This window comes from Microcaecilia unicolor, chromosome 7, assembly GCF_901765095.1.
Source record: "Microcaecilia unicolor chromosome 7, aMicUni1.1, whole genome shotgun sequence".
NCBI lineage: Eukaryota > Metazoa > Chordata > Amphibia > Gymnophiona > Siphonopidae > Microcaecilia > Microcaecilia unicolor.
The window spans coordinates 297808483-297826340 of record NC_044037.1 but is presented as its reverse complement, the minus strand read 5'-3'; the positions used below and the strand labels follow the sequence as shown (position 1 = coordinate 297826340).

At 46.9% G+C, this 17858-nt stretch overlaps 1 protein-coding gene across 1 annotated transcript in view; it reads left to right on the top strand.

Annotated features, from left to right (window-relative positions):
- The first annotated feature begins 950 nt into the window (after window positions 1-950).
- Window positions 951-17858, top strand: part of LOC115474763 (general transcription and DNA repair factor IIH helicase subunit XPB-like) — a 95180-nt gene continuing 78272 nt past the window's right edge. Inside the window, exon 1 of the mRNA XM_030210415.1 lies at window positions 951-1142. Within this exon, the coding sequence (XP_030066275.1) occupies window positions 977-1142 (166 nt within the window). The 5' untranslated portion in view covers window positions 951-976. The remainder of the gene's footprint in view (window positions 1143-17858) is intronic.

The window sequence follows — 17858 nt, the reverse complement described above, 5'->3', positions numbered from 1 at the left end:
GATTCTTATGGTCCTTTAGCAGGAGAAAAAAAAATCTCTGCTTGGGTGTCCCTAGACCCAGCCCCTCTGAATGCCACACTGATTATGGTTTATAACAAATTACTACTCTACTCAGTGGTGTAGCAAAGGGTGGGCCCAGGCTCACCCACTTTGGGCTTAGGCCCACCCAGTAGCAGCACACCTATGATGTGGCTGGCACCCACCAGCCCAATCCCAACTGTCCCTCCTGTCGTGCATACCTTGTAAATAGCAGGTCTTTGCCTGCAGCGAGCAGCAACTGATACATACTGCTAACATCAGACCCACAGCCTTCCTTCTGATGTATTCCCACCTATGTGGAAACAGAAAGTTGCATCAGAGGGAAGGCTGTGGGGCCAACATGAGCAGTGTGTATTAGTTGCTGCTCGCTGCCGGTGAAAGTCTGCTATTTAAAAGGTTAGGGATGTCTGATTGACCATATGGTACAAAGGCGAGAGCAGGAGAGACCAAAGCACTTGTGGGATAGGGCAGAGCTCTTCTGCCCACCCATCTTGGGCCCAGGCCCAGGCCCAGGCCCACTCAAAATTGGCTGTCTGGCTACGCCCATGACTCTACCTATGAAAAGTTATTCCGTTGTTATAATTCCTCTCTGTATACCCGTATACTGTATAAAGCCGGCATGTTTGAAAATATAAATGAGTTTAAAATTTAAAAAAATGCTACCAATGACGACAACGTTGATGCTGCAGCTCATAGGTTTGCTTGCTTTGTTTTGAGTGTACGGCGATGACGGCTGAGCGGGGAAGGGGAAACAGAGATTTACGTAATCGGCTGCAACGTTCTGACGTCACCGCGGCTCTCAGCTAACCTCTTCGGCGCAGGCGATCCAGATGTGTAGCCCGTCGGTCTGGCGCGTCTCCCTGGTTCTGAAACTCCCCGGGCCCCGCGGCTTCCCCACCACCTCGTCTTTTCCGTGGGCCATGTCCCGCCCCCTTTGATGCGACTTCCTGTTTCCGGTACAGCTGGAGGCTGGCTGGAGAGGAGCCGTCCTGGACGGAGCCCGTTGAGAGCAAGAGTAAGACGTTGGGTGTCAGAGGTGGCGGGACGCCGGAGAAAGGAGACTCGGGGCCCGGCCATGGGCGACCTGAAAGACAAGTTTGAGGGTAGGAGAAGTGGAGATGGTGGGGGAGGGCAGCCAAATGACTTGGTGCCTCTGCTGTCCTAGTTGTCATTGGCTACTGTCTCCCTTCCTCTTGCACAGAGCCATATGGTGTAGTATCAAGAATTCCTTTAAAATTCAATCAGAGCTGAGAGAGGAGCCGCGCAACTTAAGAACGATTTACCAACAAGCTTCACTTCCTAATAGACCGTTCACTTGTCTATTAGATTGTAAGCTCTTTGAGCAGGGACTGTCTCTCTTTGTTAAATTGTACAGCGCTGCGTAACCCTAGTAGCGCTCTAGAAATGTTAAGTAGTAGTAGTAGTAGTAGTATAGCACAATCCCCACTTAATCATGGACCTATCGGACCGACCGTTCACTTGTCTATTAGATTGTAAGCTCTTTGAGCAGGGACTGTCTCTCTTTGTTAAATTGTACAGCGCTGCGTAACCCTAGTAGCGCTCTAGAAATGTTAAGTAGTAGTAGTAGTATAGCACAATCCCCACTTAATCATGGACCTATCGGACCGACCGTTCACTTGTCTATTAGATTGTAAGCTCTTTGAGCAGGGACTGTCTCTCTTTGTTAAATTGTACAGCGCTGCGTAACCCTAGTAGCGCTCTAGAAATGTTAAGTAGTAGTAGTAGTATAGCACAATCCCCACTTAATCATGGACCTATCGGACCGACCGTTCACTTGTCTATTAGATTGTAAGCTCTTTGAGCAGGGACTGTCTCTCTTTGTTAAATTGTACAGCGCTGCGTAACCCTAGTAGCACTCTAGAAATGTTAAGTAGTAGTATTACATATAGCAGTGATTTAACCAGAGCTGAGATTGTGATGTCATAATGCCTCATTCCACCAATGCCTAAGAGCCAACCTCATCAGTGATGTCACAATGGCTTGATTGTCCTATATTTGTCTCACTCTTATCTATTAGATTGTAAGCTCTTTGAGCAGGGACTGTCTCTCTTTGTTAAATTGTACAGCGCTGCGTAACCCTAGTAGCGCTCTAGAAATGTTAAGTAGTAGATTTACGAACAAGCTTCCTTCCGCAAATTATTGAAGACCCATCTGTTTGAAACAATTTACGGAAAGAGCCAAAACACTTAGAGTCCACACTCACTGTTCATCAAGGCATCATACATCCACTTCTGTCCCTCATCCCCCGTAATTGCACATCACTCATACACTTACTCACAGAAATATGTACACCATATTACTGCTCTTTAAGCTTCCCATTGTCTCCTTCCAATGTTTCTATGTTGACGTCCCATTGTTAAATTTCCTAACGATGAAGTATCGATGACGGTCTCGCATAACTTGTGCAATGTAACCCATAACCAAGTTGTAACAAATGTATTTCCATTATTCATATCTTATTGTAAGCCACACTGAGCCCGCAAAGAGGTGGGAAAATGTGGGATACAAATGCAATAAATAAATAAATAATCACCACAAACAACAACACTCCCTCTTATTATTAATAATATTGTTCTCTATTCTTAAAAGAATGTGGTGGACTTTGATCCTAGGGAACTGGGTCCAATTCCCACTGCAGCTCCTTGTGACTCTACTACTACTTAACATTTCTAGAGCGCTACTAGGGTTACGCAGCGCTGTACAATTTAACAAAGAGAGACAGTCCCTGCTCAAAGAGGTTACAATCTAATAGACAAGTGAACGGTCGGTCCGATAGGGGCAGTCTGGATTCACTGAACGGTAAGGGTTAGGTGCCGAACGCAGCATTGAAGAGGTGGGCTTTAAGCAAAGACTTGAAGATGGGCAGGGAGGGGGCTTGGCGTAAGGGCTCGGGAAGGTTGTTCCAAGCATAGGGTGAGGCGAGGCAGAATGAGCGGAGCCTGGAGTTGGCGGTGGTGGAGAAGGGTACTGAGAGGAGGGATTTATCCTGTGAACGGAGGTTACGTGCGGGAACGTAAGGGAGATGAGGGAGATGAGTCACTTAATCCTCCAATGCCCCTGGTACAAAATAAGTACCTGTATACAGTATGTAAGCCGCATTCAGCCTGCCATGAGTGGGAAAGTGCGGGGTACAAATTTAACAAAAAAAAAAACAACATTAAAAAAAAGTAAATACAACTAGCACTCCTTGAAAATTACGGATTTATGCCTGCTTAGATTGGAGACTGCTGAGGCTTTTTCCTCCATTTTTTTCAGATATAAAAGTATTTACTTTTGATTAAGAATAGAGAACAGTATCATTAGTAAGAAGAGGAAGTGTTGTTTGTAGTATTTTTATTTTATTTATTTATTGCACTTGTATCCCACATTTTCCCACCGATTTGCAGGCTCAATTTGGCTTACAAAGTCCAGTTATGGCATCGCCATTCCAGGGTAAAAGATACAATTGGTGTAACAACAAGATCAAGGATGACAGGAAAGATCTACGCAAACAGTTATAGAAGTATGACTTTCAGAGTAAGGGTGGAGTGGTGAAGTGTTATAATTAAGCTATGGGTCTCAAGAACGCCATGATAAATTGGTAAAGGCTATGGGTAGAAAATCATGACTTTAAATGCTTCTGAAAAACAGGCTTGCTAACCAGAGCAAATATATAAGGGGGACCATCAGTCTGGAATTTGTTGCCGGAGAACGTGGTGAAGGCGGTTAGCTTGACAGAGTTTAAAAAGGGGTTAGACGGTTTCCTAAAGGACAAGTCCATAAACCACTACTAAATGGACTTGGGAAAAATCCGCAATTCCAGGAATAACATGTATAGAATGTTTGTACGTTTGGGAAGCTCGCCAGGTGCCCTTGGCCTGGATTGGCCACTGTCGTGTACAGGATGCTGGGCTTGATGGACCCTTGGTCTTTTCCCAGTGTGGCATTACTTATGTACTATGTACTTAAATAATTTAGGTCCAACAATACTAAACTCTGATCCATGGGCTAAAGCCGATCTTGTGAGCAGTATAAGCTTCCACAATGCTTGTATGCCATCAAAAGATCAACTTGATAAGTAGGTCCTGTCATTTGAACGAATGGTACAAGAAAAATACACTCACCACTGTAGCGGAAGACATTTGTAGGTTTTCCAGGATCGGCATAAAATCGTCGTAAGTTCTTGGGGTCTTATTTCGGAAGAGATGAAGCCTTTTAAAGGTACTTTTTGGTAACCACAATAAAATAAGTTACAGTAATGAACCTACTTCTGATTAATGTGCATATGATTGCTAAATCAGCCCTAGATTGGTCTGGGTGTAGTTTTTTTGATGTGCCACTACATAAGAACATAAGTGTTGCCATACTAGGACAGACCAATGGTCCATTAAGCCCAGCACCCTGTTTCCAACTGTGGCCAATTCAGATTCTCCGAGGACAAGCAGGCTGCTTGTTCTCACTGATGGGTGACGTCCACGGCAGCCCCTCCAATCGGAATCTTCACTAGCAAAGTCCTTTGCTAGCCCTCGCGCGCCCGCGCGCACCGCGCATGCGCGGCCGTCTTCCCGCCCGAAACCGGCTCGAGCCGGCCAGTCTTCTTTTGTCCGCACTCGGTACGGTCGTGTTTTCGCCGTGTCGAGCCCCGGAAAGTCGACCTCGCGCGTCCAAATTCTGTTTGAGCGTGTTTTTTTCCTTCGGGAAAGCTTTGTTAGTCGGGAAGTGCTCCGGAAACCCTTCGACCGGGTTTCGTGTCAATCCTCCCCGTACTTCCAGCTTTTTGCCCCGGTAAGTTTTCTTTCGTCGTCGGGGTAGGCCTCTTTTCGGCCTCGGTCGAGATTTTTTCTCCCTCTAAATTTTTGGTGCTTCCATTTTCGCCATTTTCGGCTTTTGATTTCGCCGGCGTGATTTTTCCGCCCATGACATCGAAGCCTTCCAGCGGCTTCAAGAAGTGCACCCAGTGCGCCCGGGTTATCTCGCTCACTGATCGACACTCGTCGTGTCTTCAGTGTCTGGGGGCCGAGCACCGCCCTCAGAACTGTAGTCTGTGTTCCCTTCTTCAAAGGCGGACTCAGGTAGCGAGACTAGCCCAGTGGAACGTGTTGTTCTCGGGCTCTTCGTCGGCATCGGCACCGGGATCTTCGAGTGCATCGACGTCGTCAGCGTCCAGACCATCTTCCTCGGCCGCCCCTGCATCGAGTGCATCGAGGCATCGGGCCTCTGCATCGGCGCCGAGACATCGGATAGCTGCATCGACGTCGGTGGTACCAGGACCTCGTCTGCTGATGTCGTCGGACGGTGGTGCATCGGGTGGAGTGCAGGTGAGGGCTGTCCATTCCCCTGCTGGTGGCGGTGAGCCCTCGGGTGGGTCTCCTCCTACCCTGAGGGCTCCTGCGGTACAGCCCCCCCGAGATCGACCTTCTTCAGTCTCGGCCCCGAGGAAGCGACGGATGGATTCGACGTCCTCCTCGTCGGTGCCGGGGAGCTCCGGTGACATGCTTCGGAAGAAATCGAAGAAGCATCGACACCGGTCTCCTCCCCATGTCGGCACCGAGAGCTCTGGGTCGCCGAGGGATTCGGCACCCAGCAGGCATCGGCACCGAGAGGACCGCTCACCCTCTGTTCAGGAGGTGTCGATGCGCTCCGCTCTGGACAGCCCGGTACAGCCTCCACGCCCGGAACAGGTACTGACGTCGACGCCTGCATCGACCTCACAGCCTTTCTCTACAGCCGCTCTAAACGAGAGCCTCCGGGCCGTTCTCCCAGAGATTCTGGGAGAGCTGTTGCGCCCTACCCCTCCGGTACCGGCGGTGCTTGCGCCTCCGGTACCGTCGAGCGTGGCGCCGGCTGGCCCATCGCCCAGGTTGAGGTCCCCGACGTCGGTACCGCGTGCGGTACCGACCGCGGCCACCTCCCAGGAAGGCTCCCCGACTACGTCGGCGGAGGGAGCTTCGCCGATGCGGGCGAGGGAGTCTACCTCTCGACGCCCCCATCGTGGACGTGGCTCCACTGAGTCGAGCAGGGCGAGGTTGCAGACACAGGTTCGTGAACTTGTATCTGACACCGAGGGTGAGGCCTCGTGGGAGGAAGAGGAAGATCCTCGATATTTCTCTGACGAGGAGTCTGAGGGTCTTCCTTCTGATCCCACTCCCTCTCCTGAAAGACAGCTTTCTCCTCCCGAGAGTCTGTCTTTTGCTTCCTTTGTCCGGGAGATGTCTACGGCCATCCCCTTCCCGGTGGTTGTGGAGGACGAGCCCAGGGCTGAAATGTTTGAGCTCCTGGACTATCCTTCTCCACCTAAGGAAGCGTCCACTGTTCCCTTGCACCATGTCCTGAAAAAGACATTGCTTGCGAACTGGACCAAGCCATTAAGTAATCCCCACATTCCCAAGAAGATCGAGTCCCAGTACCGGATCCATGGGGACCCAGAGCTGATGCGCACTCAGTTGCCTCACGACTCTGGAGTTGTGGATTTGGCCCTAAAGAAGGCTAAGAGTTCTAGGGAACATGCTTCGGCGCCCCCGGGCAAGGACGCTAGAACCTTAGACTCCTTTGGGAGGAAGGCCTACCATTCTTCTATGCTCGTGTCCAAGATCCAGTCTTACCAGCTCTACACGAGCATGCACATGCGGAACAATGTGCGGCAGTTGGCGGGCTTGGTTGATGCTCTTCCCCCTGAGCAAGCCAAGCCTTTTCAGGAGGTGGTCAGGCAGCTGAAGGCGTGCAGAAAATTCCTGGCCAGAGGAGTTTATGACACTTTTGATGTTGCGTCCAGGGCCGCTGCTCAAGGTGTGGTGATGCGCAGGCTCTCATGGCTGCGCGCCGCCGACCTGGAGAATAGAATCCAGCAGCGGATTGCGGACTCGCCTTGCCGTGCTGACAACATTTTTGGCGAAAAAGTCGAACAGGTGGTAGAGTCTCTCCACCAGCGGGACACCGCATTCGACAAATTCGCCCGCCGGCAGCCTTCAGCTTCTACCTCTACAGGTAGACGATTTTTCGGGGGAAGGAAGACTGTTCCCTACTCTTCTGGCAGGCGTAGGTACAATCCTCCTTCCCGACAGCCTGCGGCCCAGGCTAAGCCCCAGCGCGCTCGCTCTCGTCAGCAGCGTGCGACTCAGCAAGGCCCCGCGGCTCCCCAGCAAAAGCAAGGGGCGAGCTTTTGACTGGCTCCAGCAGAGCATAGCCGACATCCAAGTGTCCGTGCCGGGCGACCTGCCAGTCGGAGGGAGGTTGAAAGCTTTTCACCAAAGGTGGCCTCTCATAACCTCCGATCAGTGGGTTCTGCAAATAGTCCGGCAAGGATACACCCTCAATTTGGCATCAAACCCTCCAAATTGTCCACCGGGAGCTCAGTCTTACAGCTTCCAGCACAAGAGGGTACTTGCAGAGGAACTCTCCGCCCTTCTCAGCGCCAATGCGGTCGAGCCCGTGCCATCCGGGCAAGAAGGGCTGGGATTCTATTCCAGGTACTTCCTTGTGGAAAAGAAAACAGGGGGGATGCGTCCCATCCTAGACCTAAGGGCCCTGAACAAATATCTCGTAAAAGAAAAGTTCAGGATGCTTTCCCTGGGCACCCTTCTCCCCATGATTCAGCAAAACGATTGGCTATGCTCTCTGGACTTGAAGGATGCCTATACACACATCCCGATACTGCCAGCTCACAGACAGTATCTGCGATTTCAGTTGGGCACCCGCCACTTCCAGTACTGTGTGCTACCCTTTGGGCTCGCCTCTGCGCCCAGGGTGTTCACAAAGTGCCTAGCTGTGGTAGCAGCGGCACTTCGCAGGCTGGGAGTGCACGTGTTCCCGTATCTCGACGATTGGCTGGTGAAGAACACATCCGAGGCAGGAGCCCTGCAGTCCATGCAGATGACTATTCGCCTTTTGGAGCTACTGGGGTTTGTGATAAATTACCCAAAGTCCCATCTTCTTCCAGTGCAGAACCTCGAATTCATAGGAGCCCTGCTGGATTCTCGGACGGCTCGCGCCTATCTCCCAGAGACGAGAGCCAACAACTTGTTGTCCCTCGTCTCCCGGGTGCGGGCATCCCAGCAGATCACAGCTCGGCAGATGTTGAGATTGCTGGGCCACATGGCCTCCACAGTTCATGTGACTCCCATGGCCCGCCTTCACATGAGATCTGCTCAATGGACCCTAGCCTCCCAGTGGTATCAGGCCGCTGGGGGACTAGAGGACGTGATCCACCTGCCCACGAGTTTTCTCGAATCCCTGTATTGGTGGACGATTTGGACCAATTTGACTCTGGGACGTCCCTTCCAAATTCCTCAGCCACAAAAAGTGCTGACCACGGATGCGTCTCTCCTGGGATGGGGAGCTCATGTCGATGGGCTTCACACCCAAGGAAGCTGGTCCCTCCAAGAACGCGATCTACAGATCAATCTTCTGGAGTTACGAGCGATCTGGAACGCTCTGAAGGCTTTCAGAGATCGGCTGTCCCACCAAATTATCCAAATTCAGACAGACAACCAGGTTGCCATGTATTATGTAAACAAGCAGGGGGGCACCGGATCTCGCCCCCTGTGTCAGGAAGCCGTCAGCATGTGGACCTGGGCTCGCCGGAACGGCATGGTGCTCCAAGCCACATATCTGGCAGGCGTAAACAACAGTCTGGCCGACAGACTGAGCAGGATTATGCAACCTCACGAGTGGTCGCTCAATTCCAAAGTGGTGCGCCAGATCTTCCAAGCGTGGGGCACCCCCTTGGTGGATCTCTTCGCATCTCGAGTGAACCACAAAGTCCCTCAGTTCTGTTCCAGGCTTCAGGCCCACGGCAGACTGGCATCGGATGCCTTCCTCCTGGACTGGGGGGAGGGTCTGCTGTATGCTTATCCTCCCATTCCTCTGGTGGGGAAGACTTTGTTGAAACTCAAGCAAGACCGAGGCACCATGATCCTGATTGCTCCTTTTTGGCCGCGTCAGATCTGGTTCCCTCTTCTTCTGGAGTTATCCTCCGAAGAACCGTGGAGATTGGAGTGTTTTCCGACCCTCATCACGCAGGACGAAGGGGCTCTTCTGCATCCCAACCTCCAGTCTCTGGCTCTCACGGCCTGGATGTTGAGGGCGTAGATTTTGCCTCTTTGGGTCTGCCAGAGGGTGTCTCCCGCATCTTGCTTGCTTCCAGGAAAGACTCCACTAAGAGAAGTTACTTCTTTCATTGGCGGAGGTTTGCCGTCTGGTGTGACAGCAAGGCCCTAGATCCTCGCTCTTGTCCTACACAGACCCTGCTTGAATACCTTCTGCACTTGTCTGAGTCTGGTCTCAAGACCAACTCTGTAAGAGTTCATCTTAGTGCAATCAGTGCATACCATTACCATGTGGAAGGTAAGCCGATCTCAGGACAGCCTTTAGTTGTTTTTACTTTTGTCAAAGCCCCCTGTCAAGCCTCCTACAGTGTCATGGGATCTCAATGTCGTTCTCACCCAGCTGATGAAACCTCCGTTTGAGCCACTGAATTCCTGCCATCCGAAGTACTTGACCTGGAAGGTCATTTTCTTGGTGGCAGTTACTTCAGCTCGTAGAGTCAGTGAGCTTCAGGCCCTGGTAGCCCAGGCCCCTTACACCAAATTTCATCATAACAGAGTAGTCCTCCGCACTCACCCTAAGTTCTTGCCAAAGGTCGTGTCGGAGTTCCATCTGAACCAGTCAATTGTCTTGCCAACATTCTTTCCCCGTCCTCATTCCTGCCCTGCTGAACGTCAGCTGCACACATTGGACTGCAAGAGAGCATTGGCCTTCTACTTGGAGCGGACACAGCCCCACAGACAGTCCGCCCAATTGTTTGTTTCTTTCGATCCCAATAGGAGGGGAGTGGCTGTAGGGAAACGCACCATATCCAATTGGCTAGCAGATTGCATTTCCTTCACTTACGCCCAGGCGGGGCTGGCTCTTGAGGGTCATGTCACGGCTCATAATGTTAGAGCCATGGCTGCGTCGGTAGCCCACTTGAAGTCAGCCTCCATTGAAGAAATTTGCAAAGCTGCGACGTGGGCTTCTGTCCACACATTCACATCCCATTACTGCCTGCAGCAGGATACCCGACGCGACAGTCGGTTCGGGCAGTCAGTTCTTCAGAACCTGTTTGGGCTTTAGGATCCAACTCCACCCCCCGAGGGCCCTGTTTGTTCTGTTCCAGGCTACACTCTCAGTTAGTTGGTAAAATTTTTTTTAGGTCAATCTCTGTTATGTCCTCGCCGTTGCGAGGCCCAATTGACCATGGTTGTTGTTTTGAGTGAGCCTGGGGGCTAGGGATACCCCATCAGTGAGAACAAGCAGCCTGCTTGTCCTCGGAGAAAGCGAATGCTACATACCTGTAGAAGGTATTCTCCGAGGACAGCAGGCTGATTGTTCTCACAAACCCGCCCGCCTCCCCTTTGGAGTTGTGTCTTCCCTTAAGAGTATTGTCTTGCTACATACTGGACTGGCCGGCTCGAGCCGGTTTCGGGCGGGAAGACGGCCGCGCATGCGCGGTGCGCGCGGGCGCGCGAGGGCTAGCAAAGGACTTTGCTAGTGAAGATTCCGATTGGAGGGGCTGCCGTGGACGTCACCCATCAGTGAGAACAATCAGCCTGCTGTCCTCGGAGAATACCTTCTACAGGTATGTAGCATTCGCTTTACAAGTACCTGGCAAGATCCCAAAACCGTACAATGTGTTTTATGCTGCTTATCTTAGAAATAAATAGTGGATTTTCCCCAACTCCATCTTAATAGTGGCTTATTGACTTTTTAGGAAGTTATCCAAACCTTTTTTAAACCCTAAGCTAACTGCTTTTATCACATTTTCTGGCAACTAGTTCCAGAACTTAATTACATGTTGAGTGAAGAAATATTTTCTCAAATTTGTTTTATTTTACTATTTTGTGGTTTCATTGTGTGCCGCGTAGTCCTAGTATTTTTGGAAAGAGTAAACAAGTGAGTCACGTCTACCGGTTCTACTCCACTCATTGTTTTATAGACCTCTATCATATCTCCCCCCAGCAAGCTGAAGAGCCCTAGCCGCTTTAGCCTTTCCTCATAGGGAAGTCGTCCCATCCCAGTTATTATTTTCGATGCAATTTTCTCTACATTTTCTAATTCCACTATACCTTTTTTGAGATGCAGTGACTACAACTGTACATAGTATTCGAGATGCAGTCGCACCATGGAGCAGTACAAAGGCATTATAACATTTTTGTTTTCCTTTCCTTTCCTAATAATACCTAACATTCTGTTTGCTTTCTTAAGCCACCGCACACTAAGCAGAGGGTTTCAATGTACCTACTACTGCTACTACTATTTAACATTTCTATAGCGCTACAAGGTGTACGCAGCGCTGCACAAACATAGAAGAAAGACAGTCCCTGCTCAAAGAGCTTACAATCTAATATCATTAACGATAACACCTAGATCCCTTCCCCGATCAGTGACTCCTAATGTGGAACCTTGCATCGCGTAGCTATAGTTTGGGTTCCTCTTTCACACATAAAAGAAATCAACTAGATAAAGTTTTATTTATTCGTCCCAAAATTGCTTCCAAGCATGTCAGTGTCTCCTTGTACAGATTTTTTGCTTGTCAACACCTTTGTATTAACGCATTGCCTTTCATACTATGTTATCTCACAGTTTTTTTCACTGTTTGGCAGACATTTACTACTACTTATCATTTCTATAGCACTACTAGACGTACGCAGCGCTGTACACTGTACATTCACAGCTCGTTCTCTCCAATAGCTAACTCTAGAAAGTTTATTTACACAGATCTTTCCATCCATGGAGAGGTATATTTCAAACGCAGATATGGTAGTTCATATAAATATATATATTTGTATTGCAGCTTGCACGTATTTGTTGACACCCCCCTATTTTTTGGCCCCATTTTTTAAAATCTTATGACATAGCAATATTAACCTCACACACTTTCTATTCATTATGTTTTGTCACAAGTCACTTTCATGTTGCTCTTTTTTAAAGTATCTCATTCCATTAGCGAAATTTTGGGGGTTTCAGACTTCGATATGTTGGCGGTGTGGCAGTGCAGAAAATTCCTTTTATCATGGGTTTTAGAGCTGTAGGAAAGTTAAGATTTACTGGGGGAAAGTAGCCACTTATCTGTCAAACATATTAGGTCGTCAGATAGTGGATACCCCCCCAACAGTTGTTGCTGAACTACTCTGGAGCGGTTGGAGGGCTCGCATCTGGGGGTGCCCCACTATTTCGTAAACTTACTTTGTTAGCAAAAAAATGTATACTACAATATTGGACGACTGACACTGGTCCAGAATATTGGCATTGGCGGAATTCAATCCACCCGCTGATGATGTGGGAGGCAAAAGAAGCTAAACGTGGGCCTAAAAAGAGAATTGCTTTTTTAAAACTTTGGGGTACATACATAGGTTCTTTGACCCATAAGGGGAGAATCTTAGTTCTGAATGTGCTGTGATGGTTGGACGATGATTACACAATAATCAGACATGAGCGGGGGGAGGGAGGGGGGGATTAGGGATAGATGGGGCATCAGTGAAGAGAAGGATTCTCTAGGGATAAAAGAATGATGTCTGTTTGTAAAGGTGAAGAATAATATCCAGTTCAATAAGTACTGTTTAAACTAAGGGACTCTTTGGTACTGCAGGGGGGAGGGTCTAAGGATCCAGTTCTTCTCCGAGATGAGCATATGTTGGCGTGATATCTTAGTATGGAGTTCCTGTTAACCTGACCAGAATTTATCCCTGTTGATATGAATATGAGTTGTTGTAATGCAAAAATGAACAACTTATCATAGATTATGGTTGTAATGTTTTATTGCATGTTCAATAAAAATTGTTTAAACATAAAGAGGCATATTTTGAAAGCACTTAGCCTTCCAAAGTTCCATGGGTTTCTGTGGAACTTTGGAAGGCTAAGCGCTTTGAAAATATGCCTCAAAGTATCTCTTTCCTCACCTCTGTGTTTATACGTGCACTGCCCCCCACTTGGCCATTTTTTTCAATCATACGTTTATTTTTTATTCTTTCACGCATACACTACCAAAACATTATTTATCAACACTTCCTTTTATATATCATGTCTAACACTATTGCTAAGAGATAAACAGAAAGGAGACACCGAAAGTCCAAACAGGTTCTTTATTCATACAGGGGTCTGTACAAATAAAGGACCTGTTTGGACTTTCAGTGTCTGCTTTCTGTTTATCTCTTCTGTTGTTGCAAGACACTTGGCGCCTCTTTGCTATCACTAGGAACAACGTTTAAGCGTCATTTTGCTTCATAATGGCCAGTTCATCATTCACGTTTACACCACTTGGAGATGCCATACTTTTTTATTGTCCTTTTTTTTGTTAAAATACAACCTGTATATCTTGTTCAAAATGTCATTTTATGCAGTTACTTTTATGTTTTTGTCGAAGCTTCAACAACTTGGATGTTGACAATACTCTTTTGTTAGATGTGGAGGAGTGGCCTAGTGGTTAGAGTGGTGGACTTTGGTCCTGGGTAACTGAGGAACTGAGTTCGATTCCCACTTCAGGCACAGGCAGCTCCTTGTGACTCTGGGCAAGTCACTTAACCCTCCATTGCCCCATGTAAGCCGCATTGAGCCTGCCATGAGTGGGAAAGCGCGGGGTACAAATGTAACAAAAATAAAATAAAAATAACAATAGAGGTACAACTTTTATATTTTCTATACAGTTTTTATTTACACCTATCTTTTCTTCATCCATACATCCATATGTATTATCACACAATATATACCAAAATACTTATATTTGTTTTTCATTGTTAATATAATGTTTTTATATCATTGTCTTTATGGACCTTCATTTAAGTGAAATCTTATTCAAGTGTCATATTTGTTATTTATGTATTTAATTATTAATTTAACCATTCATTTATTATAAGTTTGTATATCTAATTTGTTTGTTTTTTCGTGTCATGTTTTTGTGTTTTATATAGATTTACTGGACCCCTGAGGCAGGCCTTTGGTGCCAAAACACGGCCATGTTGGGTCTTTTTTTCAGCTTGCTTACAATAAAGACTCTTTGATATCCTCTTTGGATTCACCTCACTTTTGTATTTACTACTTATTACCATTCAGTGCTGATGAGTCAGAGAAACTGAGTCAAATCTCTGTAAACCTGGAAGATGTAATGGGGCAATTTGGCAAATTGAAGAGCAGCAAATCACTAGGACCAGATGGTATACTTCCCAGAGTATTGATAGAATTGAAAAATGAACTTGCAGAACTATTTTTTTAGTAATATGTAGTTTATCTTCAAAATCAAGCATGATACTGGAAGATTGTAGGGTGGTCAATGTAACGCCAATTTTTAAAAAGGGTTTCAGAGATGATCCGGGAAATTACAGACCAGTGAGCAGGTGTCGGTGCCAGGCAAAATGGTAGAGACTATTATAAAGAACAAAATTACTGAGCATATTCAAAGGCATGGATTAATGAGACAAAGCCAGCATGGATTTAGTGACTGGAAATCTTGCCTCACCAATCTAGTACATTTCTTTGAATGAGTGATATTGTGTATCTGGATTTTCCAAACACATTTGACAGAGTACCTCATTAAATACTCCAGAGGAAATTGGAGAGTCATGGGATAGGAGGTAGTGTCCTACTGTGAATTAAAAACTGGTTAAAGGATAGAAAACAGAGAGTAGGGTTAAATGGTCAGTATTCTCAATGGAGAAGGGTAGATAGTGGGGTACCACAGGGGTCTGTGTTGGGACCGCTGCTTTTTAACATATTTATAAATGATCTAGATTTGGGTATAACTAGTGAGGTAATTAAATTTGCTGATGACTTAGTTATTCAAAGTAGTTAAATTGCAAGAGGATTGTGAAAAATTGCAAGACGTCCTTACGAGACTGGGAGACAGGGCATCCAAATGGCAGATGATATTTAATGTGAGCAAGTGAAAAGTGATGCATGTGGGAAAGAGGAACCCGAACTATAGCTACGTGATGCAAGGCTCCGCGTTAGGAGTCACCGACCAGGAAAAGGATCTAGGAGTCATCGTTGACGTCACTTTGAAACCCTCTGCTCAGTGTGCTGCAGCGGTAAAGAAAGCAAATGGAATGTTAGATATTATTAGGAAAGGACTGGAGAATAAAAACGTGGATGTTATAATGCCTTTGTAGCACTCCATAGTGTGACCGCATCTTGAATACTGGGTGCAGTTCTGGTCACTGCATCTCAAAAAAGATATAGTGAAATTAGAAAAGGTACAGAGAAGAGCGATGAAAATGATAAAGGGAATGGGATGAATTCCCTGTGAGGAAAGGCTGAAACGACTGGGGCTCTTCAGCTTGGAGAAAAGACAGCTGAGGGGAGATATGATAGAGGTCTATAATATAATGAGTGGAGTAGAACGCATAGACGTGAAACGCTTGTTTACTCTTTCCAAAAATACTAGGACTAGGGGGCATGCAATGAAGCTACAAACTTAAAATGAATCGGAGAAAATATTTCTTCACTCAATGTGTAATTAAACTCTGGAATTCGTTGCCAGAGAATGTGGTAAAAGCGGTTATCTTAGTGAGGTTTAAAAAAAGGTTTGGATAGCTTCCTAAAAGAAAAGTCCATAAGCCATTATTAAAATGGACTTGAGAAAATCCACTACTTATTTCTAAGATAAGCAGCATAAAATGTATTGTACTGTTTTGGGATCTTGCCAGGCACTTGTGACCTGGATTGGCCACTGTTGGAAACAGTCAACTTGTCTTGATGGACCTTTGGTCTGTCTCAGTATGGCAACACTTATATACATTTGGAAAAATTTTGGATGTGGGTTCTCAAGTATACTAACTGGATTTGATGTTTGTTGGACAGTGATCCTAAGACTTTTCAATTTTATTCAATTGTTGGACTGTTGTAATTTTTTTGTGTCCATGACATACAGATTCAAGGAGGGCTGTGCTGTGTAAGAGGAATATAATTAAGGTTCCAGCAGAGATATTTTGAGGCACTTGAATGAGCAAGTGCTAAATGATACAAATTGATAGGATGATAATGTTAGGCATATGTGCAATATGGGGTATGTATTTTATATAAAAAAGTGTTCTTGGTTTATCAATAAAAGTTTTAATATGGTAAAAGTTCTGATAGTTACCAATATTGTTTGGAATTAGTGGAAGTAGTAACTATATTGAAATTGTGACAGCCCTTGGATTGATTTGTAATGAATATGCATGAGAGAGATTTGCCTATAATGGAGGTAGTAGGCATGCAGATCTCTCTCTTTGCATATTCATTAGGGATATCTTGAAAATCTGACTGGCTGGTGGTCCTGCAGGATAGGTTTAAGAACCCTTGGTGTGGATGATTTCAGCCTCTTGCAAAGAATGATAAAGCATTCATGTCAAGATCTTTAAGTTGTCCAGCCTTCTAAACAAGTTGGTAGTGGTTCAGAGATGGCAGAAGGTCAGGGGCATTCAGGTGGGTCCCGAAGTGGTGAACTGGATTAGGAACTGGTTGACGGACAGCCGACAGAGGGTGGTGGTAAATGGAGTTCGCTCGGAGGAGGGAAAGGTGAGTAGCGGAGTGCCTCAGGGATCGGTGCTGGGGCCGATTCTGTTCAATATATTTGTGAGTGACATTGCCGTAGGGTTAGAAGGTAAAGTTTGCCTATTTGCGGATGATACTAAGATTTGCAACAGAGTGGACACCCAGGAGGGAGTGGAAAGCATGAAAAAGGATCTGAGGAAGCTAGAAGAATGGTCTATGGTTTGGCAATTAAAATTCAATGCGAAGAAATGCAAAGTGATGCACTTAGGGAGTAGAAACCCAAGAGAGACTTATGTGTTAGGCGGTGAGAATCTGATAGGTACTGAGGGGAAGAGGGATCTTGGTGTAATAGTATCCGAGGATCTGAAGGCGATGAAACAGTGTGGCAAGGCGGTGGGTGGCTGTAGCGAGAAGGTTGCTAGGCTGTATAGAGAGAGGTGTGATCAGCAGAAGAAAGGAAGTGTTGATGCCCCTGTACAAGTCGTTGGTGAGGCCCCACCTGGAGTATTGTGTTCAGTTTTGGAGGCCGTACCTTGCGAAGGATGTTAAAAAAATGGAAGCGGTGCAAAGAAAAGCTACGAGAATGGTACGGGATTTGCGTTCCAACACGTATGAGGAGAGACTTGCTGACCTGAACATGTATACCCTGGAGAAAAGGAGGAACAGGGGTGATATGATACAGACGTTCAAATATTTGAAAGGTATTAATCCGCAAACAATTCTTTTCCGGAGATGGGAAGGCGGTAGAACGAGAGGACATGAAATGAGGTTGAAGGGGGGCAGCCTCAGGAAAGATGTCAGGAAGTATTTTTTCACAGAGAGGGTGGTGGATGCTTGGAATGCCCTCCCGCGGGAGGTGGTGGAGATGAAAACGGTAACGGAATTCAAACATGTGTGGGATATGCATAAAGGAATCCTGTGCAGTAGGATTGGATCCTCAGCAGCTTAGCTGAAATTGGGTGGTGGAGCAGGTGGGGGAAGAGGGGTTGGTGGTTGGGGGGTGAGGATAGAGGAGGGCAGACTTATACGGTCTGTGCCAGAGTCGGTGATGGGAGGCGGGAAATACTGCTGGGCAGACTTGTACGGTCTGTGCCCTGAAAAAGGCAGGTACAAATCAAGGTAAGGTTTACACATATGTTTGTCTTGTTGGGCAGACTGGATGGACCGTGCAGGTCTTTTTCTGCCGTCATGTACTATGTTACTATGTGGGGCAGGTAAGAAGTAGAGAGTCTGCTAGGGGGAAAAAAATCTGGGAAATGATTCATTTTCTGCCCCCCCCCCCCCCCAGTCCCTTTAAAGCCTGCAGTGTATTTTTC